General features: G+C 50.8%; 1 protein-coding gene across 13 annotated transcripts; it reads right to left on the bottom strand.

Moving 5' to 3' along the window:
• Positions 1 to 750: 750 nt before the first annotated feature.
• On the bottom strand, positions 751 to 26,936 carry rgsl1 (regulator of G protein signaling like 1). Of its 13 annotated transcripts, XM_088597812.1 has the most exons (25): positions 26,093 to 26,930; positions 25,865 to 25,939; positions 25,159 to 25,288; positions 24,613 to 24,768; positions 24,157 to 24,318; positions 23,026 to 23,984; positions 22,766 to 22,933; positions 21,784 to 22,021; positions 21,100 to 21,207; positions 19,146 to 19,254; positions 17,954 to 18,147; positions 17,160 to 17,277; positions 16,815 to 16,902; positions 16,393 to 16,522; positions 15,253 to 15,391; positions 14,810 to 14,948; positions 14,313 to 14,437; positions 13,249 to 13,394; positions 12,556 to 12,633; positions 11,356 to 11,431; positions 10,939 to 10,998; positions 9,826 to 9,928; positions 8,333 to 8,902; positions 1,557 to 1,695; positions 751 to 991 (listed from the first exon to the last, which is right to left on the bottom strand). In XM_088597812.1, exons 1-22 carry the CDS (start codon positions 26,228 to 26,230, stop codon positions 9,880 to 9,882), a joined length of 3,585 nt encoding a protein of 1,194 aa, XP_088453938.1. In that variant the 5' UTR covers positions 26,231 to 26,930; the 3' UTR covers positions 751 to 991; positions 1,557 to 1,695; positions 8,333 to 8,902; positions 9,826 to 9,879. The 13 variants fall into 13 exon arrangements, with proteins under 13 accessions (XP_088453938.1, XP_088453939.1, XP_088453942.1 ...); XM_088597813.1 differs by lacking the exon at positions 8,333 to 8,902; XM_088597816.1 differs by lacking the exons at positions 751 to 991; positions 1,557 to 1,695 and having other exon boundaries at positions 7,433 to 8,902; positions 26,093 to 26,172; positions 26,459 to 26,931.
• Positions 26,937 to 27,287: the final 351 nt, after the last annotated feature.

Genomic DNA, 27,287 nt, shown 5'->3' with positions numbered 1-27,287 from the left:
ACCCCAGAGGGGAGATTTAGATCTGTCTTTGGGACAAATATCCAGACATACCACACATAGAGATGAGTCTTTGTTCGGGGCAAAGACGTATTCTAGCTCCCCATAAGCATCCAGTGCAGTCATATACAGTACATTACTCAAGGGCTGAATATTAAACAAGACTGTTTTATCTTTCACAAGTAAAGGCCTGCATGCAAACGGTTTTCAGAGAAACGCTATCTTCACTGATATTTGTTTGCTATAATGAAAATACTTGCTTCAAAAATAAATGACTGGCCATTCGTCTACACCAAAGCACCGAATGTTCTTAGGTCAACGATACACCTTACAACACAAAAATCAAAATAATTGAATGTGCCGTTTTGTCACAATGAGCACTTAAGCATTCTGGATTACGACTGTGAATCGTGCAGAAATACAGCTTCCATTGGTACAAGAAAAATCTCATGTCCGTTTTAAAATATTTTGATTATATTTATACGCTTAATTTAGGAAGCTGGTCAAAGTGGTCTCCATTACTCTGGAATCCGATAGTTGTGCTTTGACACTGTGTACTTCAGTTGTCAGTGGCTTGCTGGAAACACACACTTCATCTTTCCGAAACCCCCAACACAAGATGAAATGTGGAAATTCTGGAGCGGGCCAGCAGACAGAAATCAGGAGAAATTTCTTTTAAGAGAATAATAAGAGGTTTCCATGAGGACCCCATCAACAGCAACAACATCTGACAAATGCAAAACAGACTTTGGCTGCAGAGAGAGGCAGGATAAGATGTATTTATGTTCCTGTCATATTGGTTCACCATTTGGCTCAGCGGTGTGGAATTCTGAGAAGCTTCCCTGTCTTGTGGTCGGCCTCGCCTTCTCTCCGTCTTCTTTTCAAATAAACAGAACATCTGGAGGGAGATGGCTGTGCTGCGCAGTCTGTGTTCCCCGCTACCATGCCAGCACTGTGGAGCGCCGGCGTGCCGCTCGCCCTGGGCTCAGCGCATCTACAGGAAAAGAAGAGGCTTGAGCTGTTCCCCTGAAAGAGCGGAAGAGCAGGCAGTCGCACGGAGAGGGGCCCTGTGGTTCTGCTGTACGGTGAAGCCCCTTCTCTCGGCTAATCGGCAAGAATTCTTCGCTTAAAAAATGTTCTCAGCAAAGTCTTCTTTTCCTTGCATCTCCTTCGTGGTTTGTAGGAAAATGGATCTTGGACGCCTTCACTCCCTGTTCCCATCAACAACGCCTGGATAAAGGACTCTCAATCCAGTCAGGTTTCCAAGGGATCTAATGTTATTGTCCTCGGAGAGGCTCCTCTAAAAGCCCCAGGGCACTCAGTTTGGCTAACAGAACACCCCTGTTCCTTAAAGAGTGGAATCAACATCTTCCTCGAATTGCTTTCAGAAGCACACATGAACTCTACTTGTACCCCCCTTTTTTAGTAAAAAAAAACACATAAGGAAGGAATACTTTGGGATAATGGGATTCAGCAGTTCAGTTAGTTCCTACTGCATGTGATAGAGGCGGGAGAAACTGTAAGGAGAGCGTACTGGGTGACCTGGGTACGAGACCTACCTACACAGGTGAGCAGAGGTGTGTGAGCTGGGGATCTGGCCTTCCTCCAGTGTGTCTGTAAGGTAATCCCCCGTGCTGGAGTTCACAGCAAAGGTTCAGCAGAAGTGACAGCAGCTGTAATCATTTCTGATGTTCTTACCTAAGTGACAATATAATATTAATAACATACCTCAACCTCCTCCCCTCCTCCCATTGGCCTTCTGCCCCCCTCCTCCACCCCGGCTCCCCCTGTGCAGCTGCCCCTGGGTCACCCCTCACTCTGCAGGGGGGGGTCCCCCGGCCAGGGGGCTGAACCTCAGCCGAGCAGGTTGAGCCAAATCTATAACACTCGCTACCCGTTTTCAATGCGCTTGATTCAACTGGGGTGCTGGAATTCCCTGTGGGACGATCCATATCGGTACAACCGGTTAAGATCAGACATAGCATGCCAGAGGAAACACAGAGGCGTTTCTAACACGACACGGCAGGCCGTGAACGTGAAGGTGCTCCGTCACTGCCATGCCGAGTTACGTCGCATCTCCATTTAAAAAAAAAAATACAATAAAAATAAAAAATAAGAAATAAACTCGCACTCGATGCGACAACATGACGGGAGGTTCCTTTGAGAAGCGCCGCTCTCACTCCAACAGGCCACAAAGGACCTCCTCTTTCGTTACATTTCCAAATAAACCTCCCCCCACGCGTGTACACACACGGACACACACACACACACACACACACATGCACAGCACTGCCTTGTATTTACAATGTCAAGTGACAAGAAATCCTCGATGCCTGACTTCTCATCCCTGGGCCATATCCAGTGGAAAAAGCTCCCGGCAACAGAAAGTCTGTGGCGTGTCTGACAGTACATATATCCCACTCAGAAGCAGGCACATCCAAGAAACGGAAAGCCATCTGTTAAAATGCTGTTTTCACTGCAAGTTTCAGCCACTGACAAACAGGCTAATTAGGGGATTTACAGCAGTAATTATATATTCACAAAAGTGTTGCGAGAGATTCTGTTTGTTTTCAGTGCAAGATTTATCTACAATTACTAACCAATGTAGCATGCTGACACCCTGTTTTTTTTTTTAAATATTCATTAAATCTGACATTCGGCAGGCAACGAGGAAGAGGCGACGAGCTCCGGGCTGGTGTGTGAAGCTGTACAGTTCGATCTTGGAGGACCTCAAACTTCCCAGCCTCCATGTCTGTTATTACACATCATGCAAATATTTACTTGACTGTTCCCGCCGCTGGTTAAGTCCTGCACAGGCCACAATCGCACTGACACTGCAACCAGATGCATCCATGTGAAACTGAGGAATCACCACGATTGATTAGCAGCGATGATCTGGGTAATTCAAGGTGTGTGTGTTTTTTTTTTTCCACCCAGGGTTTTTGCAATCACTGCCCGTGCTGCGTGTCCCCCTTTCTTACACTTTGCACTGTAAATCACAAAGCTGGAGCAACTGTCGGCCATGCGGGTCTGCTGGGTGGGGGAGAGCATGCCGGACAATGTAATTAATGACGATAATAAGGAAGAGGGACAAATAAGGCGCGGGTTTTGCCATGCAAAGTTCGTCATCCATGGTCACGATGACGTTCCGCTGTTCCTGCCGGGCACACGGCACGCAAGAGCGCTGTTCGTGGCCCGGGGAGTCAATGCTGCCTCATTAAACCCGCCGAAGCGAAAGGGAAGCTGTCGGGGTGGCGCCCCCCAGAGACCGGGGAGCCATGCGACCGCGGCAGGGCACAGAGCAGGGGGAAGGGCGTGGCAGGAGGCCGCGTGAACTCCTGTTATTGACTCCCTCTTCCAGGTTGACATCCCCACTCGCGCCCTCCCACCCCCTCGCAGGCACATGCAGTTCCCATGGCAACTTCTCAAGTGCACTAAACGTGTGCATACCGTATTTTAAAATACAGCCTCGAGCCTGGTTTGTTGTTGTTGTTGTTGTTGTTGTTGTTGTTGTTTAAAAAATGTCCCCGGTAACGTCACAAAGTACGTTGCGATTGCACCCGCATATTAGTGGGGCCTCCTTCGCGTCCAGTGGCGTCCAGTTTTGCTCAGAGTGTGGGTAACAGGGCAAAAATGATACAACCAGACCTCGTGCAGGGTGTAAAGGAGGGTCCCGCACGGGTAGGCGGAAGAAAATTCATCTCTACTGCTTACAGATGAGACTCCATGGGGACATGATCCCTGGAAGGCACTGACCAAGCCGACACCAACACGTCTCTCCTGGAAGTTATGGGGAAGTGTATTGAGCACTGCACTGGACACGGGAAGCTCTGTTTAAAACGTTTTCAGATGTGAAGGGTGGAGCGGATGTGGGCCAGGCTGCCCAGCCCCGTCGTCTAAGGTGCTACCAAGCCCTCTGTACAGAAAGAGCTCCACGAGACGCTTGGATCAATTATCTGCCAGCAGTCAAGCAAGCTGGCTGGACGCTGTTGCCTCCTCTCGGGCACAAGCTATCCTACGTTCCAATAACGCGCAGCTCGAGGTTTCACCCTGCTGGCTGCTGCACTAGGCACAGGGGACAGCAGCATGTCCTCTGGCCACACGTGAAGCTGGCCGGGCTGTCTCTCATCACGCTGCGGGCAGCAGCACAGGAGCAGCTGCACTCCGGGGTCGGGAAAGACTTTTTTTAAGAACGGAAGAAAGGTTACAAACGAGGGGAGGCCATACAGCCCCTCTAGCGCTTCAGTTAGTAGCTCACTGATCCCAGGCCTTCATTCAGCCGTCGCTTGGAAAAAAACCCCCAGGGTGTTGGTTCAATAACACAGCTGGGCAGCTTGTTCTGGCATTGCCACAACTCCGTACCAGAGCCCAGGCCTGGCCCAACCCAACCTGCAGGCACCCTCGTCCAACACAATTCCAGCAGCACCATCACTGGGGATTCTGGGACACGCCTGGACCTCGACCCGTGGACTTATCCTGAAATCCAGAGAAGAAAGCCTTTTTTTGGGAGGGGGGTGGGGGGTAGATGAGCAGCATGTGGGCCCTTAAGGGAATTTACCTACTAAAGGTAATCGCCCTTTCCATTTCTCTAAAAAATCTCCTTGCGGCTCTGACAGACAGGTGACCACCCAGGCCTCCCACACACAGATTTTCTACTGGGATCGTAGGTCTACCGGCGGGGTGCTAGTCGCTCCTCGCCCACGCGCTCCATTACCGCACAACCGAGGGGCTGCGCTTCGGCGAGAGCTGTCTGAGGCGACTCGGGGGGGGCAAAACTAAACAAAGTGCAACCTTGCGACACCTGGGTGCGCGGCTTGGCGTGTTGTGAATGCTAATAGCTCTAACTGCAGTTCCTCCGCGCTCACACAGAGGTTCCCATCACAAGGACAGGGACCCACGTGGCTCACCTCTGTGCAGCCCCGCCTGGGTTGTAACGAACAGTTCTTTCCGGACCCTATGCGGACGACACAATCCGACGAAGTGGGGGAACACTGGGGAAACGTCATGCAGGAAAACAGGGCTGAAGACAGGGGGGCGTGTCCAAGGTGCGCTGGTGAACGGGGGAGGTGTGGCCGAGGCGAACAATCCGAGAGTAATCCATAGAGTATCCAAAAACACACGAGAAAGTCCAAAACCAGGAGATCCATCAGAACTCGGAATTAAAAACCACGAAGGCCGGGTCGGAACCGGCGGACGGGGAACAGGAACGGGAACGGAGGTTAAAACCTTAACGGGACCAGGCGCTTCCTGGTCCCGGACTCGCACGATATGGAAATCAGATGCAGAGCCCGGAAGAGCGTCAGCGCCTGGCTTTTAAGGTGGGCAGGGAATGGGAAACAGGTACAGAGAATGAAGTCTTTAGTGAAAGGGCTGGAGCACCCTTAAGGAGGGGGGACTATAGTCGTGACATGGGTGACACCTGGCAGCCATTCTGCACCAGCGACCCCATGGCACAGCAGACAAGATGAAGGGGGAACTACACGATGGCCGGATCTTACAATCCCAGAGTGGAATTTATCCAGGATACTGAGTTAAGGTTTCGTGCAAAGGATGAACCCCCCTCCCCCCACAGTACAGTGTCCCCGGTCGCCATACTGGGGACTGTTTGGGAAATTCTCATCTAGACGGAAGGGCGCCACCTACTGGTCCACCAACACCACTAACCGCAAAAACCTGGTTTTCCTTGGAGTTGCTGACCGGTGCTGACCGGGGCCAGTCTTGCTCATCCGGAGACCTGGCCTCTAGACTGCAGAGCCGGACCAGGGTGTAGTCGGTAAATACTATACTATTTTATATCCAGCTCAATTCCAGATATGTTTACGAGACACAGCCAGGGCAAGCAGAACTGCACCCCAGAACTGCCAGCCTTTTAAAGCGCGGAGCTGTCCGGAGCAGGGGGCCCAGGGCCGTGCCCGGGACAGGTGCGATGCAGAGGGTGGGGATCCCAGCGCTGCATCCGACATCCGATGCAGCCGGCCCGAGTCGCCCCCGCACTCCCTCGCTCCCCGGCCAAGCGGCGCGGCGTGGAGAGAGCCGGGCCTCGGAGTGGCTCTGCGCTGGCGACAGGCCTGCGAGATTTAAGAGTGGGGCGGGGTGATGAAAGAGAGGCTGCAAGCCCAGGGCCTGTAAATATTCATCATTCATCAAATATTTAAGCGCTTTGAGAAGCCACCTTTAAAGGCGCTATATAAAATAAAGTTTATTATTATTATTATTATTATTATCAGCCCTGTCTCACAGGGGGATTTTGCCCCTGTTTGTTTAATTCTAAATGCCTGTTTAGGGAATTAAACCACCGTCTGTAATATACGGCCTCCCTCACACGGTGACATTTCGCTAAGATGGCTCTTGAGGGCAAACCCAACTGCCCCTGCTCCTCTCCGCTGCCCCTACAGCCTCTTCTACATTTCGATTCGCCACCCAGTAGGCTTTTAGGAACCAGATTTTTAACATTTCTAACACGTGGCCCTTTACCATCAGGAGGGCACACGACAGCTTCAACAGTTGCTGCTGTTTGTCCACTTGTAATTTGACCAGTATAAATGTATGATCAGTTTATGTGGCTGCCGTTTGTAACCACATCAAACTGTATTTGCAGCCATCAACTGAAGCAGGAGTACAAAACAATCAGGCATGATGTGAGGAGTCTTAGAGGTCAAGGGTCTTCACCGTGTCCAAGTGTTGCCCACCACACAGAGGCTACTGCAGCAACAGCACAGCGCACTGAGACTGGAATCGCTAAGAGACATCTGCCCAAAGGGTCTCATGTTTAAAAAACAAAACAGTCCCCTAATGGGATTTATTAAGCTCTCCTCGGATTCCAGACACCTGGTCCACATGGACCACTGATCCAAACAGCGGAGGGACACCATAACTCACCTTTCACTTCACAAGACCTGGCACACTTGCATAAAAGACACTGAAATGTCAATCATCTTTGTCTTTATCAAATTATCCAGGCCCGTTCATTAAGAACATCCGAAAGATTCAAACAATAGGATGTGTGTTTGGTAGTTTAGCAGTTACTAAAACTTCCATCAAATCACTTCCTGCAGACGTGCGGAGTTTGGGCATCGGAGTCCTGACTTGTGTTCCAGGCACCCACAGCTCTTTGTGTAAAGAAGTAAGAAGTGTGGCTCATACAGAAAGTTGATGTTCGGTTTAAGGAAGAGTTAGCAATTGCAGCCTGTATCTCTGAGAGGCGAAAGGTTAATGACTGAAGCAATGTATTACAGACTGTGGCTTAATTTAAGAAAGTTTAAAACGCATATCAGTATGACTTTAAGCATATACAAAATGTCTATTATTTATCAAATGAGTGGTTTTAATATGCAATAACTTTTCTAGTTTCAAATATCTTAGATTATTATGCACCAGATTACAGTAAAACCTTATCTATTGGTGAAAGGAAAGACTAATGAGACAAACTTCCTGATTCATATTAAATAGAACTTTATGCAGCATGAAGAATACAGTTTTACTCTATATTGACTGTCACATTTAATAAATTTAATATGGTATCAGACATAGTGATCTTCACATGGGTTTTAGCAGTAACTCACATAAGCAGTATTTCTGTCATGAACCATTAATAATACACTTTTGTAATATTGTCAATTGTATTTTTTCTTTCAGATTTTGAAGACAGATTCATAATTCACTCACACCCACAATAGAGAACGCATTAAGCTTTTTAGTTGTAAATTAACTTTAGTTAGCATAGGATTTTAAAAAATCAATGGCAACAGTTTTTTAGTGAATAGAAACACTCTCAATCTCTTTTTAATTACCTTCCTATATTGTTAACAAAGGGATAATTTTACAATGAGCTGCAATGCATACAAGATGATTCTCAGCTGGCCTGTCCTAATTATTTGATGTTAGAAACTCCAGTTATTTCAAACTGCTATGTAGATTGTGTAGATTAATTTTCTGATATGTAAAACATTGTTCTGCATACTAATTCCCCACAAACCAAATCTTTTTATGGAAACATAATTAATAATGGAAGGACCCTGTATGTATGCTTTTGTACACCATACGTAACCACAGAACTCGAGCAATTATCTTTAAAAAAACACCACTACTGCCTCACACTGAGATAAAGAGAGCTTAATTGCTTTTAGCTTCCAGTAATGTTTAGCAAAGAGAAGTTCTACCACAGAAGGCTGAACACAGTCAATGATCAGTCATACCCGACACACAAGAAGTATTAGTACAAAACCATTTAATAAAGAATAATTAATTAAATACAACACCGATACTCTGAAGTGCTTGAAGGAAGTGCCTATGTCTCAAGGTTTAGATGTGAAAATCGAAAAAAAAACTCGCAGACCTATTTTGCAAGGTGGACCTGTGAGTCGTGGGGGGCAGCAGTCCACCAGGTCTCACCAGGCTCTGTAGGTCACCAACAGCTGAGGACCTCAGGTCAGCTCGGACAAGCAGGAAAAAGCTGGACTCGCACACGTCCACGCAGGGCACAGGCCCGGAGAGCCCCCGAGGACGCAGTGCAGGCACGCGGTCACGGACAGGGGCGAGGCCCACAGCAGGGCAGCTGGAAGATTTCAGATACGGCACGACGACGGTGCATATCCATTCGGGAGAATCGTGGTTAAGCAGCGTAAAACATGGAAATGAGGAAAATACTCTTTCCTATTAGGAAAAAAAATATATTTTTCTAAAACAAATTTCCCTGGCCTTTGACCCGGGTGGCAACGATGCAGCCAGGCCGAGTCCTCAGCTGGGCTCGGCTCCAGGCTGCTGGGGCTGTGAGACCCTGCTGCCTCCTTTGTGTTCCTCCAGTTAGACTAAGCACATCCCTTCCTTCCCTCGAATGAGCGTGTCAGGAGAACCTCACTGCTCGAGCCGGGGAACTTCGATTGCTCCTGTGCCTTATCCAGCAGCGCTAGGAATAACAAGACCCAGGAATTAAGGGCGCCGACAGGATTATGGAGTGTTTTGGTCCGGCTGAACCCGCCTGGCTGAGGGCTCACGTCCCAGTCCTGGGACGAGGAGGCTGGGACCCCCTGCAGAGTGAGGAGTGACCCAGGGTTTGACCCAGGGGTGGAGGTGGGGGGGGGGGTCACGCCCAGTACTTACAGTGTTTGAGGAGAGGAAATGACATCAGCAGCGATTGAGAATTACCGACAGCCGAGTCAGATTGACCTTGGCTTTTTTCATCCCTCACAAACTTTCGTTATCAGCTCCATTTAGTGATGTTAGGTGACCAGTAGGTGGTGCTCTTCCCTCTGGACCACAACTTCCTAGAGTGTGGCCAGGGTGGCAGCTGGGGACAACATGCTGAGGACAAGGCAGAGTCCTTCAGATTAAACCCAAGTTCTCACTATTGGGTCCTACAGGATCCCATGGTATCGTTCAGAAGAGTTGGGTCTGTTGACCCCAGCATCCTGCCTAAGTTCCCCTCTGGGCTGATACCGGACTCACTAAGGCTTCCTTTAACTGGTGAAAGTGGGGCTGCTGAGCGTCTCCCCAGTGGGGGCGGCGCTTCAGAGCTGGATATAATGGTCCTCTTCTATATGTAAAGTGCTGTAAGATCCTCTGGGATTAACAGCGCTACAGAAGTGCAGTTAATTCTTAATATTCGTAATGAAGCTGCCGCCCTGACTCCCCTGCAGGGAGTCGAACCCCAGCTGCCTAGACTGCAGTATTGATGTACTACCGTGAGGCTAAACAAGCAAACTCCTTGGCACAGCTACAGTGGCTGGTATTAAGCAGCATCCATTACAGTGTGCGAGCCCACTGAGCAAACCTCATTTAAAAAAAATCAATGGTAACAGCTGAAAAGTGAAAAGGGTGAACAAGGCCTACAGTTCCAGGAGCACAGCCTGTCCAGTTTTATTTCATTCTGATCGGAGGACAGCGTCAGGCCAGCTGAGGGGCACAGGTCCCTTCCGCACGGGGCTGGTGGGAACTGAAAAGCAGAAGAATGTGACTCTGAGAAGGACCCCTTCAAGGAGAGGTTCATTAGGAAAATATGTAAGAGTCTGTGTTTGGCAAATGTCAGGCGTCACAGATATGAAAACCCTGTTCTACGCGCAGTCTCAGCTGTGAAATGTCTTAAGCCAAGGAAAGCTTTTGTTTTAATAAATCAGGGAGCTGGCTTGCAAAAATGGTTATGTGGACTGTTCGTTGTATACAGAACACATCCCACCATCTTCTTTCTGAACCTCTGACAGAGGGGCCCTGACACAAACACTCTCCCTAATGAACTCAGGGATAAATTTTTTTACTATATACCTTTTTTTCCACTGGTGCAGTTACTCAAAATGGAAAACTGACCAACATCTCTCTGCTGTATTATGCAAAGACTAAGACCAGGAATTGTTTTCTCCTGTAATACGACTTACAGATATTTTACAGAAATACTACAGTGCAGCAATCCCTCACTGAGCACCGCTTCTGTCAGTGCTGGTTGTCTGCAGGGCCGCTGGCTGAAGGCCTGCAGATGCGGCTGTATAAAAGCAGCTCTGTCTGTCTGGGACGTGTGACACAGGCCAGGCTGCTGCAGCCAGAGCTCGCTCAGCGCAGGCTGGAGCTGTGTATCCCACAGCTGTCTGCGCTACAGGCAAGAGGCCAGGAAAACAGCTCCCAGCTCCCAGCTCCCAGCTCCCAGCCGATGGGACTGTGGCCCCTGTGACATCGCTCGTCGACCCCCAGGATGAGCCCAAGTCTGGGCCCTTCTGGCTTCTGCGGTAGAAACCTCAGTAATGCCGAAAGCCCAGGCCGGTGCTCCTCATGTATCACTCAAATAGAAGAAACAGTGTTTCTGGACACACATCCCCAGGGGGCCCTTTCCATTCCTGCCTCCATTAGCTCCGGGTCCCACAGGCCCCCTGTCTCTGGAACACTCCCTCAGCCCTGAGAGAGGCACTGCTGTACGTCAAAATGACTGCAGCCGTAGAGGGCGTCTCTCACACTCACCTGTGTACTTGCACAACAGGCTCCCTTTGCTTGCTCTGCAATTCAGGTGGAGCATGCCTGCTGAAACAAAACATTATCGTAATTATAACTTAAATACAGACTTACATTTTCTACAGTAAGTCCTATTTAAATATCTGAAGGAAAAGAAAATGATCAATGGTATTTGTGTTGCGCACGCTTGGCTGTATTGCAGTGAACCAGTGGGATTCAGAGTACTGTGTGCTCTTCAATTGCTTCCCTCGCACATTTCCTTAGGGGCAGTTTTAATAGCTTTCTGTCTGTTCAGAGGTACTGTACACTTGAAGAATAAGGACTCATTTCTCAGCTTGCATGTCTCCCTGCCACTTAGGAAGATTCCCAGGATGCACAGATGTATAGTGACTGAGTCTAGCGATCGAAAAGGAAGTGCAGACGTACTCCGCAGCCTGGCTGGTGGGAGAAACCGAGAGATGATGGCTGGGGGATTTTGTTGGGGCGATGACACTGGAACACACTAAAGAGAAATAAAAACATTTTTGATAAGTTGTCTGAATTGTCACATGCACATTGCAAGGAAACGTAGCTCTATCAGATTCAGAAAGTTGTTTTAATTCAACAGAATTACTAAATTCCAAGCAAGTCCTCACTTTTTCCTCGCCTACATAAGACGGGTTTGTAACGTTTTGCTGAACAGTCAGGACGGTGTTGTAGTGAGGTGAGCTCCAGATAATCAGGGCTGAAATCTCAGTCCCCTTTTCTGTCAACCCTTTCCTGTCCACTAAAGCAATTTAAAGCGATTTGTACATTTTTTAAAATAATTTTAACACGGAGGCCTGTTTAATAAGAAACTAAAACAGAGAAAGGATTTAACTAAGCAGAAGGGAGAAAGCTAAAGACGAGGCTTCATTCTTGATAATACATAAACACTTACACTTGCCAGTAACAAAGGAATTATCTGTCCACTTGTAAAAAGGAAATGAAGGCCTTCTGACGACAGCATCAATCAGCATGTATTATTGCCATGATGCTTTCCACTAGCTGGGGCATCAGGCATTCACTTTTCCCCTTTGTCTTCCCTTGGCCCGGCTGAGCCAGATGCAGGAGTGTTTACAAGGACCTGTTTCAAGTACGTCCAGGCAAAACACTACGTGCAGCTCGCTGTTCGAGTATCGACGTACAGTTACAGTTATTTGACATCCAGCAAGCTTCACTGCTGAACACGTCTGTGGCGTTAGAATGTGAACAAGATTCTTTTCTCTGGATTGTGTTCCCATGTTAATTACAGCACAATGCTACCAAGTAACAAAAAAAAAAACCTGCTGGCTAAACCTATTCGCTTAGAGGTTAGAGGCAGATCACCATCATTCAGCTGTTAAAAATCCTGGTGAAATATTCCAGTTGGTAAATACCCCTGATCTTTTGTATGGGCGCCCTCTCTTATCATACTGCACACACCTCACCTTCTATACTGAGCACTGCTCATTGTCGCACAACACCCCTCGAACTGAACACCCCTCACCCAACACCCCTCGAACTGAACACCCCTCACCCAACACCCCTCATAATCCTAACCCTAACTGAGCACCCCTCGAACTAAACACACCTCACCCAACACCCCTCAGACTGAACACCCCTCACCTTTGATGTCCAGTTTTGCCTGGGGAAGGATGAGCTGAAGGCCGCGATGCAGGGTGAACCTCAGAGTGGTGAACTCATCTGGAGGTGCACACAAGAGCAGCCCATTACTGCACACATCCCCCTGACGTGACGCAGACCCGGCCAGGACTAACACAGCGGGTGCCGAGTCTGCCAGCCCTCAGACTGACTGGCATTCAGGCCCTCGGCCCTGCCAACCACCCGTCTTAATATGAAGGGTCCAGACGTTAAAGGCCTTCTGCCAAGAAAGAGCAGGAACCAAACCTTCAACATGAACTGCTCGAGGAGCCAGGCGACATCAAGGGCAAACCGAAGAACAGTCTGAAGTCACAGTGCAAATCCCCCCCAAAGAAAAAGTTTACTTCTGCAAAGAGATGCAAAGATAAACCTCCACCTAATTGAAAAGGTGGTTTTTGTATTTTGGAAATATATAACATTTGATCTGACACCCAACCACTCAAAACCAGCAGAGCAGGGAAGGAAAGTGAGTGGGTGTTATAGAATAACAAGCGTTCATTAACTTCAAAAAGGTGCAGAGCAGAACTGTTTAAAATAAGGATGGAATGCCAGGCCGCTCCAGACAGCTATGGCTTTCAAACAGTTCCTTTTAACAAAGTTTGGGGAAACCGGCACTCGTCTGTGAAAACCAAGCTCCTCTTGAAGCTAGAACTTCACCAGTGACAGACAGGATGGTCTTGATCTTCTTGTGCCAGTCCTTCTGGAGGGTGGGGTAGAGGTAGTTGGGGGTCACAGCGACGTCCTTCTTCTTCACTTCTCTCGCGTCTCCATACAGAGTCTTCATCACCTTCTGAGAACAGAACCTGACAAAGCAAACAAGTCAAGGTGACGGCAGAGGTAGGGAAGCAGGGAGCCACAGTGCGGGTGTGAAGGAAGTTTAGATTCGGAAAGGCCAATAATGCCTCAATAATCTTTTTATTTGCTCTGCTCTGAAATACAATTATTTTTTAAGCGGCTGTCTGCAACCCAAGCACAGCCCCAGACACACCAGAAAGGTCAAGACAAGGGGAAAACAAAGATTTAAACACAAAAATGTACAAAGCCACATGTGGTATAGGAACATCATCAACGCAAATCACAGAACATCTGTTCTGATGACCAGCTGTCACAGATCCGTTCAGCTAAACTGGTCAGTACCCGAGTCCAACAACAGGTGCACTTGGAAAACCAGGTACAAAGAAATAGAAGTGTGAAATAATGTTTTCCAAAACAAGTTGCCTAATGCAAGACTTTTACAGAAGGGCGTAATTAAAAGTTATAGAAGGGAGAAGTCAGACACTCTCCCTGGAAAATTGAATCTGTGCCGTAATGCTGCAGGTAAACTCCAGTAGGGGATAATTAAGCTGACACATAATGGTGTGCAACACTACTCCGCTTCATAAAACATTTCAGGCATGACTGCGGCGTTAAACTCTTAAACGTGGTGCTCTGTGCATCAGGACATGTTGATCGGTTCACTGGGAGCACAGTGGACCTGTTCATGAAGAGAAAGGCTCCAGCTCTTTCAGATTCCCAGTTTGGCTGTGGGTTTATCCCACTGAGGGTGAACAGTCCCGGGCAGAGACATGTGGACATGGTGGGTGGGTGTGTGTGTGTGCGCAGCGGCCTCTGGCAGCCTTAGGAAGAAAGTTTGGAATCTGCAGCGAGGTGAGCTGTGGATGGTGGGAGTGCTGCAGACAGCTTATTTTGCGTGTGCTCCGGGGCGGGGAGGGGGAACTCACTTTTTCCAGCAAAAGACGAGGTTTGGGAAGACGGTCACGAACGCGGAGTGGAAAAGGCCGCGGTCGACCTTGCCCTGCGAGAAAGACTGCAGAATAGCTTCTCTCTGAACCTCCGAGATGTTAATCTGCAGACAGCGGGGGGACGAGACAGACACAGGCACAGGCATTTCAGCTGGAGGGCTTCTCCACAAGGCAGGTGAATTCCCCCGCTCCAACTCAAACAACAGGTGCGTGCAACTGACACGTTTTATCACATAATCTATCTATCTATAAACAGCACCACAAGGAAACTGAAATTCCTAAGCTTCTACCTTCATTAATTATGGCACTAATTACCCATCCAGCTCTTGCTGGAGGGTTTCCTTTGGAAAGAGGGAAGAAGCCTCTAGGAAACACAGCATCCCTGAAGCTCTGCTGCCACCGTGTGTGAGCTCTGTAAGCCGCAGCTGGACGACGGGACACAGGGCCCTGTTAAAGGATCAGTGAGCGGGGCCCACCCTCAGCCTGGGAGCGATCTCGGACCGCAGGAACAGCCTGATGATCATGTCGGCTTTGCTCTGCAGCACGGCCTGGTCGCTCTCCCCGTACATGCCCGCAGACGCCATCACCGCGCCCGCGTCCGCCAGGCTCCGAAACCTGCAGCACAGCCGGGGGGGCCCGGACCAGAGGCACTGCGTCAGCACCAGACCCAGGCACGCGCCTGCCGCCCAGGGGCCAAACTAGACTGCATTTCTGTGTAGGCAATGGATTTGCAAAGTATCATGTTCTGGCTTCCTGGCATGCAAATGGAATGCTGTGCCACAAACACTGAGTCAGAACAACTGAAAACTGCAATGAACGGGAGAAAACCCTTAGGCCTGATTTTCGTTTCCTCCAGCTCCTTCCTCAGTGGAAGGGGGCTGGTCTGAAGCTGCGGAACTGCCCAACGGCGCCCCCGTACCGCTCCGTCTCCAGGCAGAACGACAGGTCGTTCACCAGGAAGCCGGCGGCGATTAACTTGTTGTTGACGACGCGCCTCCTCAGGTGCGATGGGTCTCCCTCCCCGGCGGCGTCGTGGGCAGAGACGAGCTCTGTGCCACCTGAGAAAGACACAGCGGCGCAGCTCTCCGAGAGACCAGAGTGGCAGCGAGCTGGGGGCTGAAGCCAACAGCTCTGTCACCCTTACTTCATCAAGATGAGACCCGCTGGGTGAGAACAGAGACTCTGTGACACGGGACACACAGCTGCTCCTCACGCTGAGGACCGGACTCCACCCCCTGCACTCCTTTTTCTCACCACACAAAACATTTTTTAATGTGTGCCAAAAAGTTCTTCTGGACACAAAATATTTGACTAATGTATGCAGAGAATACTCTTTAATCAGAACTGTAGATCATGCAGATGCAACAAGGCTTTTCCTTGGCACTGTATTGTATCTACACGTTTGCTGGACACCAAACGCCACCTCCCAAAGGAAGAACCCCACCCCAGGCCTTAAGAGTGCCAGCAGGACTATCTGGGGATGCTTTGCTGCCTCAGGAACCAGAGGGCTTGAGGTCACTGACAGAACTATGACTTCAGCGTTGTACCGGCAGACACTGGAGGAGAGAGTCAGGCCACACAGCAAGACAACACGTCCTGAATGCACAAGCACAATACGGTCGCAGAAGAAAAGGACGTTTCACATTTTGGACTGGCCAAGTCAAAGTCTGGACCTAAATCCCCCTTTGACATCCCATGGGCTTGGACTGCCCTGTGGGCAGCAGCATCAGACTGTCCAGGCAGAACAGTTAGAAAGAGACAGACAGAGGAGTTTATTTGCCGTGTGCACATGTACAATGGGATTCTAATTCGTGCTGTTCTCTCAGGACAGGCACAGTACAACCAACAGCACCCCACAATGTAGACAGTACATTGCTACAAAACAGTTGATAATAAACAGTGAATAGCAGAAACATAGTTAACTTCTTCACTTCAGTGCTCTAGCATGATCTTAACCACAGATCGCCAAATTCATCTGCATGGCTTAGCTTAATGGCATAATGATGATATAGCAATTTACACACACTTCGGTTTGAAACGTATCACACGGCACACATACTTTCTGAGAAGTCCCGGAAGTTGTGTCGGAGGTAGTGCTCGAATTCACTCCTGGTCGGGGTGTCCTTCATGGCGCTGCGAAATCTGCAGACAGTTTTAATGTACCGGCTGAAGATGCTCCAGACCCGCTTCTAGACAAAACCAGAGCAGGCCAGTGGGTTTAGAATCAAGCAGGGGATCACATCCCGAGACGAGACCTGCCTTCATGTTATTCTCTCAAGTCGCTGTGCAGGGAAACCGAATGCCCTTGCCATGACCTCAGTATGAAAGGCCCAAAGGCAATAAGTGAAAGGCAACTTTAGGAACTTGAGGAAATTTGGTGGCACCACACAAACAAATTTATTACTAACCACTTTAAATGGCTGACATACACGACAGTGTTTTGCCAGTGAAATCCTCCGAAGGAGGGAGAGGGGCTCTCACCAGTTTGCTCTTCAGCACAGCCGCCCGGTCGCAGGTGTCCGAGACCGTGGAGGAGCAGGGGGGGAACGTGTCCTGGTACTGCTGGAACCTGCGTTGGCAGCACAGAGGCAGACATCAGGGCAGCCGGGATCTTACAAACATCACGCTCTCTTTTTATCCCTTTTGTGAAAATCTCCTGCCAGCTAACGTTCCCGGAGAAACGCCATCGCGACGAGCATCGGCAAAGCGGGCTGCAGACGTTTGCAAGGGCTATTTGAATTCACTCCAGCAGCTGTCCTGGGGGATGGGAGAATATCGCCTCCAGCCCCCTGCAGGAGCGGACCGGTCCTGGACAGGGTTACTCACCACCTCGCCTCCAGAGACTTCACGACCAGGTCCTGGGCCATGAAGAGCACGTCTAAAGGAACGCGGCGCATCTTGGGGATCTGAGAGACGATGCTGGCGTCACACTGGAGGGACCCCTCTGAGGAGGTACATGTTTCAGCAGAGTGGGGGTTACGCCGGAAGGACAACCTTGACCTCTCACTTACGTTGTTCCTGTTTGTGGAATGGCTTAAGTCCACAAAACCTCCATCTATCCTCCCGGTTTCTGAAGCCATTGACTCCTGGGGAGAGGCGAGGTGGCAGCACCCTGAGCAGACCAGACCTCCCTTCCCCAGCCTCGGTCTCCGGCTCCTCCTGAAAGACTCCCAGGGGCTGCCAGGCCCGCCGGGAGAGATCACCCCTCTGCCCCTGGGACCCTCCCCAGCGGGCTGTGCCTGGTACGCCAGCAGGAGGCGCCCCGGGGCTGTCCCCACCAGATGCCCGAGCCTCTCGACCCAGAGGAGCAGCGACTCGACTCCGGGGTTCTCTGGGTCGCAGAGCTCCTCCCCCTGGCGCCGGGAGCGAGCCCAGCAGCCCCCCAGGGACAGCTTGTTTCCCCCACGCGTGCCTGCCGTCGGGCTCTTCCAGCCACTGAAAGGATGGCCCGAGGAGAGCGACCGGATGGGGAGGTAGGTTACTGCATGACTGCAGCCGCTGATGGTCAATCCCACCATTCCCTCTGCCCCTAGACGTGATGTGACATAACCCCGAGGTCCTTAAACTCCTCCACCTGGGGCAGCTGATTTCCTGATTTTATTTTAAAAAACAGGTCTTACCGACATCACTGTGCCGGCTGAAGAACTTGTCCACTATGCTGACGATCCTGGCCTGCAGGACTCTGGGCTTGCTCACGCTCCGGAGCTTCTCCACTTCCTGATAGAAGAGCAAGGCACCATGGGCGTTGTAGGCCTTCAGGAAGCGCTTGAAGAAGTCCAGGTTCACTGGGTTTCTCAACACATCCGCCAGGGACCTTTCGGTGACAGGCAGAACGTGACAGAGCGCACACCTGAACAAGCACGCCTTCCCCAGTGACTGCTGCTCATTCAGTTCCATGCACTGCAACAGTCTCGAGGAGATGCAGGTGTTGATCTTGCAGGAAAAAGCTCCTGGGGAGTAGATTTAGCCTTGATATAGTCTCTTCTCATGGTCCTGACTTAATGTTTCTTTGATGCTTCCAATTTAACAGCAGTTTTATAACTGTTTGATATTACAGAGATCTGATCTACAGATTTGTACCAGAAATTAGTTCAAAGGCAATTTTCCAGACTGCACCCCTCTTGAGGATCAGAGCATCTGGTTCATTATATCTTGATAAGAATCCCATATAAATTAGGTTTCTTTTAGCTTCATCCTAGCTGGCAGCTGGGACATGAACTGACAGACCAGCCCCCTGCAGGACAAGTGGCTTTCAGGAACCTCTCTCTGGGCAGGTGTTGTGGTCAATGTTCGTCACCGTTGCGACTGCAGCGAACTCTGATTCTACAGATTTCAGTCAACATCGTCGGTCTTCACCCCGAGTTTCCATGATCTCGGGGGGACTGATCAGCAGTCCCAAGCCCATCCCAGACTCCCAGGACTGTACCCTGGATGGGATGGTAGTCCTAAACCCGCACGAACACGGGGAGATCACGTAAACTCCACACGGGAGGGACCCCAGACCCTGCAGAGCTGTGGGGCAGTGCGCCACCATGCTATCTGAACAATCTTCCAAAGCCATCGAAAGGCGCCTGTGCAAACTTGACACCCCTGCTTTCTACGTCTCCACAGTGAGTGGAGCTACAGGAAAGCAGGTTTCCCATTCATTAGCAACACACCCACAAAGAAACAGGACCACAAGGCGGGTTGTGATGAAACACCGACACGTTCGATTACAAACTCAGAACGTTCATCACAACTTCAGGACTAAAAGCCCATTGTCCCTGGCCTCTATCGTCAGACGAACTGAAGGAGAATGAAAGAGCTTTGTACCTTGGTCTCAGGGATGGCCTCCGAACAATGCTGTTGCCTTTCTTCATGAAAGTAAGGTTGGTCTTCTTTAAGAAAACGCTGGCTGCTACTGGCTTGGATTTTGCGCTTGCTAGGGAATAAAATAAACAAATCCAAATGCAGAATGGTATACATCCCTGTGTCCTATTATTTCCAAAAATCAACTCTGACCCAAAAGAAAGGCAATGCCACAGACTGGTTTTTAATAAAACTTGCTTTTCTGCATTCCTCAAGGCCACAGGTCAGTACACGAGGAGTGGACGTATGTTATAATGGCACAGCCTGCAATCTCAGGGCACTGAGCTGCGATGTTTATGCTGCCTGGAGCTGTTCCCTGCAGTCGGCATTAAGAAGTATTCTGTGCATGACTGCAGGAATAGTACATTCAGGTGTATCAGTGGCAGGATCACACACACAGGGAGGGAAGTTCATATAAAGGAAGATGCTGCATAATCAGTTTTAGGTCTTTTTAACATAAATACACTGAGGATCTACGGGGACTAGGACAGCAAGTCAATCAACAGGAGCCGGTTAGGATTTTGCCAGTGGAGTTTTTGTTTAACCACCTTACTGAAATTATCCAAACCAGCAACAGGGAGAATGAATAACACTAAAGCATACAACACTAAAACACTAAAGCATACGGCGCAGGATCTTGCAACTGTATTGACTGTCTTCAACCACTAGAGGGAACTCTCAACCACAAAACGTTTTATGTAGAGCCCGTTTTTCACAACCGATGCCTTCTCAGTAATTGCACGAAGTGGATTATCTATTTCACAATTTGATTATTTCAGCATAATTCAACACCGATTTTCCAGCACATAAAACAAAAATAATTGTGCACCTTCCCATTTTAACAATGTTTAAACACATTAAAAGCACACACCAGATAAATATTAACTGTTAGCCTGATGGTTTACAGCCGACAGCTGACTGACATTAACAAGGTAACAAGTAAGGCAACGCTCTGTTCTGAAAGTTAATAGGGTCTTTACTTAAAATCACATAGCCTAAAGGCATGGGGTAATCTTCAAATCCACTTAGCGTCACTTAAACACAGTCCTTTCACAGTCCATTCAATACACATCAGCACATCAGGGCAGGACGTGAGGTTACCATGTCTCAGGTGCTGCAGAAAGCAGGCACATGTGCATGTGGCACATACGTCCAGCATTTTAAAAAGTTAGAGCGTTCAGTTTCCAAGAATTGGTTGAACCTTTTCTCAGTTAACTGGCTGCTATTGTACGTGCTTTTCACCCCCCCCCCCAGTGTTTTCCAGTTAGGTAGAAGCTGTGTAGCAGCTTGGAAACCATCAGGCTTTCTTATCTTTACAGGAACTGAAATGAATCCCAGAGTTTGTTTTGGGAGCTGACCCAAAGGGGACACACTCTTTGCGCCATTCAACTCGCTGACGCACACAACCTGCAGACGCCGGAACACACGTGTTCGAGAACTGCACTCTGCTCGCCCCGTCACACAGCTAATTCCCGACAAGGCCCAGATATAGACTTTGTAACCTCCCTGCAATGACAGCCCTGTGGCAGGAGCCTGCGTCCCCCAAGCCCAGCCCTTGTTCGTCGCCGTGGGACCCAGGCAGGGGGTAACCCAGGGTCACAGAGCTCCTTCTGCCCTGCAGTCCCTTCCTGCATCCTCCTCCCTCGGGACAGGGGGCTCCGGCACGCCGAGGGAAGGGGGACAGGGGGAAGACGGTGACCTCCTCTCGCGGTGTCACTGGCGGACGGAGGCCTGAGCCGAGACCTCCAAATCGTCTTGGGGCTCCGTGCCACTGAAGTCGTGGAGATGCGTGTGGAAGCCGGGGGCCCGCGCTGTCTCCCCGACGGCCCCCACTCCCCCACACCTTCGCCCACAGAAGACCCTCTCCCTGCCCCCTGAGGAACGTCGGAGGCGGCGCGACGAGGGCGGGTGGGCGTACCCAGGAGGGGCTTTCTGGTGTAGAACAGCCTGTAGTTCTTACTGAGCTCCTGGGCAGCCAGCCTGGGGTGTCTCAGGGCCAGCTCCTCAAAGGGCAGGTCCAGGACACCTGCGGCAGCAGCAGACACACAGGATGAGAAGCAGGAAGTGGGGTGAGCTCACGCTTTCGGGAGGGAGTGGTGGCTCTGTGGCTCAGGAGCTGCGCCTGTGACTGGAAGGTTGCCGGTTCAAATCCCACGGCTGGCAGAGAAATCCTACTCCGTTGGGCCCCTGAGCAAGGCCCTTAACCCTAACTGCTCCAGGGCAGTTAACCCTTAAAGGTCAGTTAACTTAACCCTAACTGTACAATGGCAGACCCTGTCCTCTGACCCCCAGCTTCTCTCCCTGTCTGTGTCTCCATGGTGAAAAAGCTGGGGTAGGCGAAAAGATGAATTCCTAATGCAAGAAATTGTATAGGCCTCATAAAGAAACATTATTATTATTATCACTTCCCAGCGGCGCCTCTTTTACGTTGGCCAAAACAGCCACATCCAGGAAACCAGGGAACCCCCCCCGACGCTGACCGATCCCGAAAAACAGGCATCCCTTTCACCTTCACTTTGGAGGTGGTTTAATTAATTCATTAAAATGGGAATGTGGCAAAGGAATAAATCTGAAGAAAAAAAAAACAGACGGCGTTTCTCACTGGTCTTTCTGTAGTTCAGGTGGACCGATCCTCCTCTCCTGACATCCTCCAGCGCCATTAAGTCCCAGGTGTCCTCAGACAACAGGCCAGGCTCCCCCGAGAAGGAGCAGGCCTGGCACAGCGCCAAGGCCTCTCTCATTCTCCTCACCTGTAGCTCCGGCTTCGGCCCACCAGGGGGCAGTGCAGCTCTGGTTCTCGGCCTCACAGGGTTTAAAATGCTGTTGCACTGGGGCAAGCACTGAAGAAAACACAATCAAAAGGCACAGATAGACTGTGTATAGCATTTATAGCCCTAATTCCCGGAAATGAGCAACGCACAGGTTTTATCTCCTGTTTTAACTGCAGAACATCAGCAATGTCACGTTTTACGAACCTATAAACATCTCTTTATGGCCAGCTCTTGCAGACTGAGCATGTTGTCGCTTGTTTGTTCGGGGATTTTTTATTCCTGCTTACTTAGCTTTATGTAGTTCTCCATAAAAATAGCGCCGAAGAGGCTTTAAAAAACGAACCGGCTTGGAATCAAGCAAGTTCATCACGTCTCACTTCTTATCACACATTCAGCACACGCAGTAGCTGCTTGGTAGTTTACACGGAATAAATCTCGGCAGCAGTACGAATTCGCACACAAGCAGAGCAGGATTTCCTGCACGACTCCTGGCAGGAGTTCATGGATTAAACACCATGCACATCACCGCAATATACATTTTACTCCTCCGTTTATTTTCCTTCGTTTGCCTGTTGGTGCTTCTAAAAAGAGATTCCACTAAGGCCCAATAACCCGGCTGTGCTCCCTGGCTGGCACTATGGTTTAACGTCCGTAATTAAAATCGACAGAAAAGCAACAGAAACGCCACACGTTAAAAACGAGCAAACGCTTGCTGTCTGCCTGCGGGTTTCTGAGAAAGCTGACAAGATCTCATGGTCAACGGCATTGACTGTGCTCTAGTTACAACCACCAGGAGGCGGACCCACAGCAGACCTTATGAGTGGAAGCACATTGAGCGGATTCCCCGTCAGCGGACAATCGGTGAGTTACCACAAGGGAAAGGAACTGCGCATCCTCGTCGTCCAGGAAAGCGTCATAGGAGGAGCAGAGGACCTGCAAGAGTGCAGCAAAGCAGACAGACGTCAAGCGATGCACCGCACGCTGGAGGAAAAAAAAAAAGCCTTTTGCTTCCAAAAGAACTCTCAAACTTAAATGACTCCAGAAGATAAAAACATGAATCCGTGCGTTTATACCTTGGCGATCTCATTCCTGGCCACATGTATCCAGGGGGTGACTTGCCCAGTGGGCAGGAGTCTCCGCAGCTGCCTGGCGGTGTCCCTCTCCAGGAGGGGCCGCTGGGCACCGTCCTGGCTCAGGTATTTTCCCACGATCCTCTCGGCGATGACCTGCCGGAGGGTGTGGCCCGAGCCGTCCTGCAGCTTCAGCAGCAGGTGCAGGAAGCTGTCCATGTCCTGCCACAGGCCCAGGCCCAGCAGCTCGGGGGCCCGGCCCCGGGACTCCAGGAAGCTCCGGAAGGGGCCGCCCGCGAGCCCGTCCGCGGAGAGGGCGGAGTGCAGGGTCTCGCTGGCGCGGCGGTCTCCCCCGGGGGGGGGCGCCGCCGGAATGGCGGGCAGGCGGCACACAGGCGTGACCCTCCCCGCGGACGCCAGAGCTTCAAAAGCAGGAAGGGGGCGGGTGTATTCGTCGGGCTTCCCAGAGGGCTCTGCCGCGAGCAGCCGGCCGCCGCGTGCCGGCCTGCTGGGAAGAAAGCGCCCCCGGCCCGCGCGAACCCCCACCTCCCCCTCGCCGACCCCCTGGTCCCCCATAGGGACCCACTGGGGGCCCGAGAAGTCTCCGTCCTCGAGGCGCCTCAGTCCGCTGCTGCCGGTGCGGCCCGCAGCTCGCCAGAGGCGCTGCCTGGTCCGCCGGGAGGAGTACGGCCCCCCCCCGCAGCCCTCGGGCTGCCCCAGCGCCGCCGGGCCGGGGGGCAGGTCGGGCCGGGCCGGCGCCGCCCCGGCAGCGGCCCCCTGCTCGTACCCCCGCCGGAGCCCGCCGCTCTCCGGGAGCCGGGCCAGGCCCCGCCTGCAGTGGGTGAGGAACCGAGGGAGCCAGTAGCAGCGCAGTCTGAGCAGGGCCCGGCCCTGCATCTGGGCCAGCACCTCCCTCCGCTCGCTGCCGGGCGGGGCGCCGGAGGAAATCTGCGGCGAAGAGCCTGCACAAGCAAAGAACACCGGGGCCTCCCTTAGAAAAGGGAAGGTCGTATTGTATCTGCTCCTCTGATCACCGTTAAATCACGTTTAATGGTGTCAATTGTGATATGGTGTTAATCGTGCTGCTTGCGTTCTGGTGACCCAGCACCAGCAGGCCCGGTAGATCTCCCCGACCTGCAGTGACCCGACAGGTGGCTGCGACACTGGAGCCCTCGCACAGGTGCATGGCCTTCAGCACGGCCAGTCGGGCCCGGTACCGGTGCCGCCGGGACTCGCCGGGCTCGTCGACGAGCAGGAGCTGCTCCACCCTCAGCCAGAACGTCAGCAGCTCCTCTCCTACACACACACACACACACACACAGACACACACACACACACAGGAGATGGGTGTCAGCGAGGTCTGCACCAGCTCGACCAGGGAGCGCCTGGCCCTGGATCCTTCTGGAGCTCAGAGATGAAGACCCTGAACACACGCCAGTCGAAGGGCAACTCTCCTACCGCCCTCACCACCCTGTGTGAAACGTGCAGAGCTGCAACGCCTGCGGCCTTCCTGTCCCTGCTGCGGGGGACAGATTCTTATCAGCGAGGGTAAAGAGGTTAAAGGTCGGAGGCCGCGGCTTCCTCACATACCGCAGGAGCCCCTGACGAAAGAGCAGAACCGCCTCATCCCCCTCACGCTGCCCAGGCATCGTCTCAGCAGCCACTGGTCGGCCGGGACCCACCGGACAGGCCCGCCGGCTCGAGGTTCGAGGCCCGAGGCGTCACAGGGCGCGGAGAGCTGGGGGGCTGTGCAAAGTACCGTTACTCGCAGAAAAAACGTCTTGTATTTCCCCCTTTCTAGACTACTGGCTACCAGGCCACCATGACCAGCGCCACAAGCGGCTCGCCAGCCACAGACTGAAGGATATCCAGTATCATTCCACTGGTGTTCACGCCTGGCGTACTTCCACACGAGCGGAGAGACCCTCATCTCTCTCGGCACCGTGACAAACACGTGGCAGGGCTCGATCGCACCCTCGCGGTGTCTGACCGTCAGTGCTGACCGAGATCTCAAACTGCCCGGTTTCCTAAAGGTGCCTGAAACAGGACAGAGGCGCAAGAGACCCACCCCGGCACCTCGTCCGATCCAGCTGGCCCAGCCATTATCCTCCCACTGGCACGGTGCTCGGCGTTTACCTTCCCCTTGGGCTTCTGGGAACTGCAGGAATTCTTTGCACAGGGTGTAATAGAGGTATAACTCTGTTTTCTGGAAGTAGCTGTAGCGGTGCTCGGCCAGCCAACTGACGAACCTGTCCGTCGCCGCTTTCTGAGTGAGAGACAGAGAGTTCAGGCAGCTGTCAGCGCCGTACTCGTCTGAAACCCCCCCGCCCCCCCTCGTCCCCTCCGGCATCGCTGGAAGATACCGCAGGAGTAAAGAGCTGTCTGCCTGAGAGCGAGTCAGACCGAAAGGGTGCGGTCGGCCATTTAAGCCAGGAGCTGAAAGCCAGGCTGTATCTGTGCTCTGCGTTACGTGTTCAAGCAGACGTGACCAGACCAAGACAACCACGTGTGAAAATGTATATGAAAATGGGACGTTTAGCGTACTGCCCTGATTTTATTACTGAGCACAAAACATCTATTTGGGGCACATAACAATGAATGTGGTGGTAGAAAAATACATCGCTTTCTGACCGGAGATGAATATAGTGGGCCGATTTACAGTCTCATGTGTTGTTACTCTGATTCCAAAGTGCATTTGAAAGTAGTAATGATGGTAAAAACACAGGAGGATTACCAGATTTAGCAAATATAATTCTGCCAAATCAAACAATACACCTTAAATGATATTGTATGAGCCACATCCTGGCTGACAGTCTCATTAATCAATAAGAGCTAGGATCACCTGCTGAGGAGGGATTTCAGGACACAGGAACCATTTATTCTCTCCCAGAAAGTATAATGGGGTTTGTCCAAACACCTAGGCAGAAAACGTCATTTTAAAACAGAGAACAGTGCAGAGAACAAAACCACAAGGTTGTGATTTGCCAAGGTTAATGTCATATATAGGAAAAAAACTAGGGAAACACTGGTTTATTTAATAAAGCAACTGGGGTAGCGGGGACACACTTACTGGCAAGTTAAGGAACGTGTTGAAGAAATCCACGAAGACATCGTCCTGCAGGAGGCTCCTGAGCGCGCTCTCCGCGTCTCCTGCTGAGAGCAACGCGCAGGCGTCACGCGTGTCCGTGTCATTTATGTCAGCAGACATGTCGAGGACCAGGGCGAGTGAGGTGTGGACGTCTCTTTCTTTAAAACGCGTGGGTGTATTCAGACCGATTGGGTGCCACCCAGTAATGACCGCAGCGACACGCGTGCCATTAAAAATCTCAAGATCAAAAGGGAGACTTGTAAAGAGACAGGGACAGGCCAGAGGTGAATCTCGGGCGCCGGTGCGGGCAGGGTGTTGTGAGAAGGGTCCGATTTAAGGGTCTCTCACCCTGCAGGCGTGCGGTCAAGGCCGTCATCCTGGTGACCCCGCCCGACCCGCTCCGAGGCGCCCCGAATCTTCACGCGCGGCGTCACAACGACCCACTGTTGCGCTTCCTCGGACGCGAGCTGGACAATCGATCAGCTGATTTGAAGGGAGGGGGGATTCCTTTTTTTTTTTACCGGCGAGAAACAAAAACTAGTTTCGATCTTTTTTCTAACAGCACCAGCACAAGGAGACCTTAGCCGATATTTATTTGCAACCGGTGGACGAAAGCAAATGTAGGGGGAGAACTCTTCAGGGTATCAATTCCTATAAATTATCAGTTGATCTAATAAATTGGCTACATCACTCTGTTCTCCTCCCCACTGATAGCTGATGTGTGGGGAGCGTTCTGGCGCACTATGGCTGCCGTCGCATCATCCAGGTGGGGCTGCACACTGGTGGTGGTGGAGGGGAGACCCCATTACCTGTAAAGCGTTTTGAGCGGAGTGTCCAGAAAAGCGCTATATAAGTGTAAGCAATTATTATTATTATTATTTTAAGATTTTTTTATTAAATTTGTAAAGAATTTACAAATACAAATACAATCAGAGGATCAAATTAGGTACAAGAAAATAAACACAAACAGAAAAATAAACAGTTAACCGCCAGAGGTAATAAGTAAGTTATATAATTAACTTGTATTTTTTACATATATCATATGCTTTCCGTGCTTTATTATTTCTCACATTTTTAATAGAATTTAAATAGTGTTTCAGCTCCACCTCAAAAGAACTAAAAAGGGGAGGATTATTAGACCATTTGGATTTATGGATGTGAAATTTACCAAGAATGA

The sequence above is a fragment of the Lepisosteus platostomus genome, chromosome 11 (assembly GCF_059453375.1).
Source record: "Lepisosteus platostomus isolate fLepPlt1 chromosome 11, fLepPlt1.hap1, whole genome shotgun sequence".
In the NCBI taxonomy this organism is placed as follows: Eukaryota; Metazoa; Chordata; class Actinopteri; order Semionotiformes; family Lepisosteidae; genus Lepisosteus; species Lepisosteus platostomus.
This window is presented reverse-complemented; position numbering and strand designations above follow the sequence as displayed.

Excerpts from the sequence above, each read along its gene's own strand:
- rgsl1 (XM_088597812.1), bottom strand. The coding sequence starts at position 26,230 with ATGTCTGCTGACATAAATGACACGGACACGCGTGACGCCTGCGCGTTG. Across the intron at positions 14,949-15,252 it reads TTCTGCCTGGAGACGGAGCG|GTTTCGGAGCCTGGCGGACG; the intron begins GTACGGGGGCGC and ends GCTGTGCTGCAG. Across the intron at positions 9,929-10,938 it reads CCTGTTGTGCAAGTACACAG|TTCCCACCAGCCCCGTGCGG; the intron begins GTGAGTGTGAGA and ends TCTGCTTTTCAG.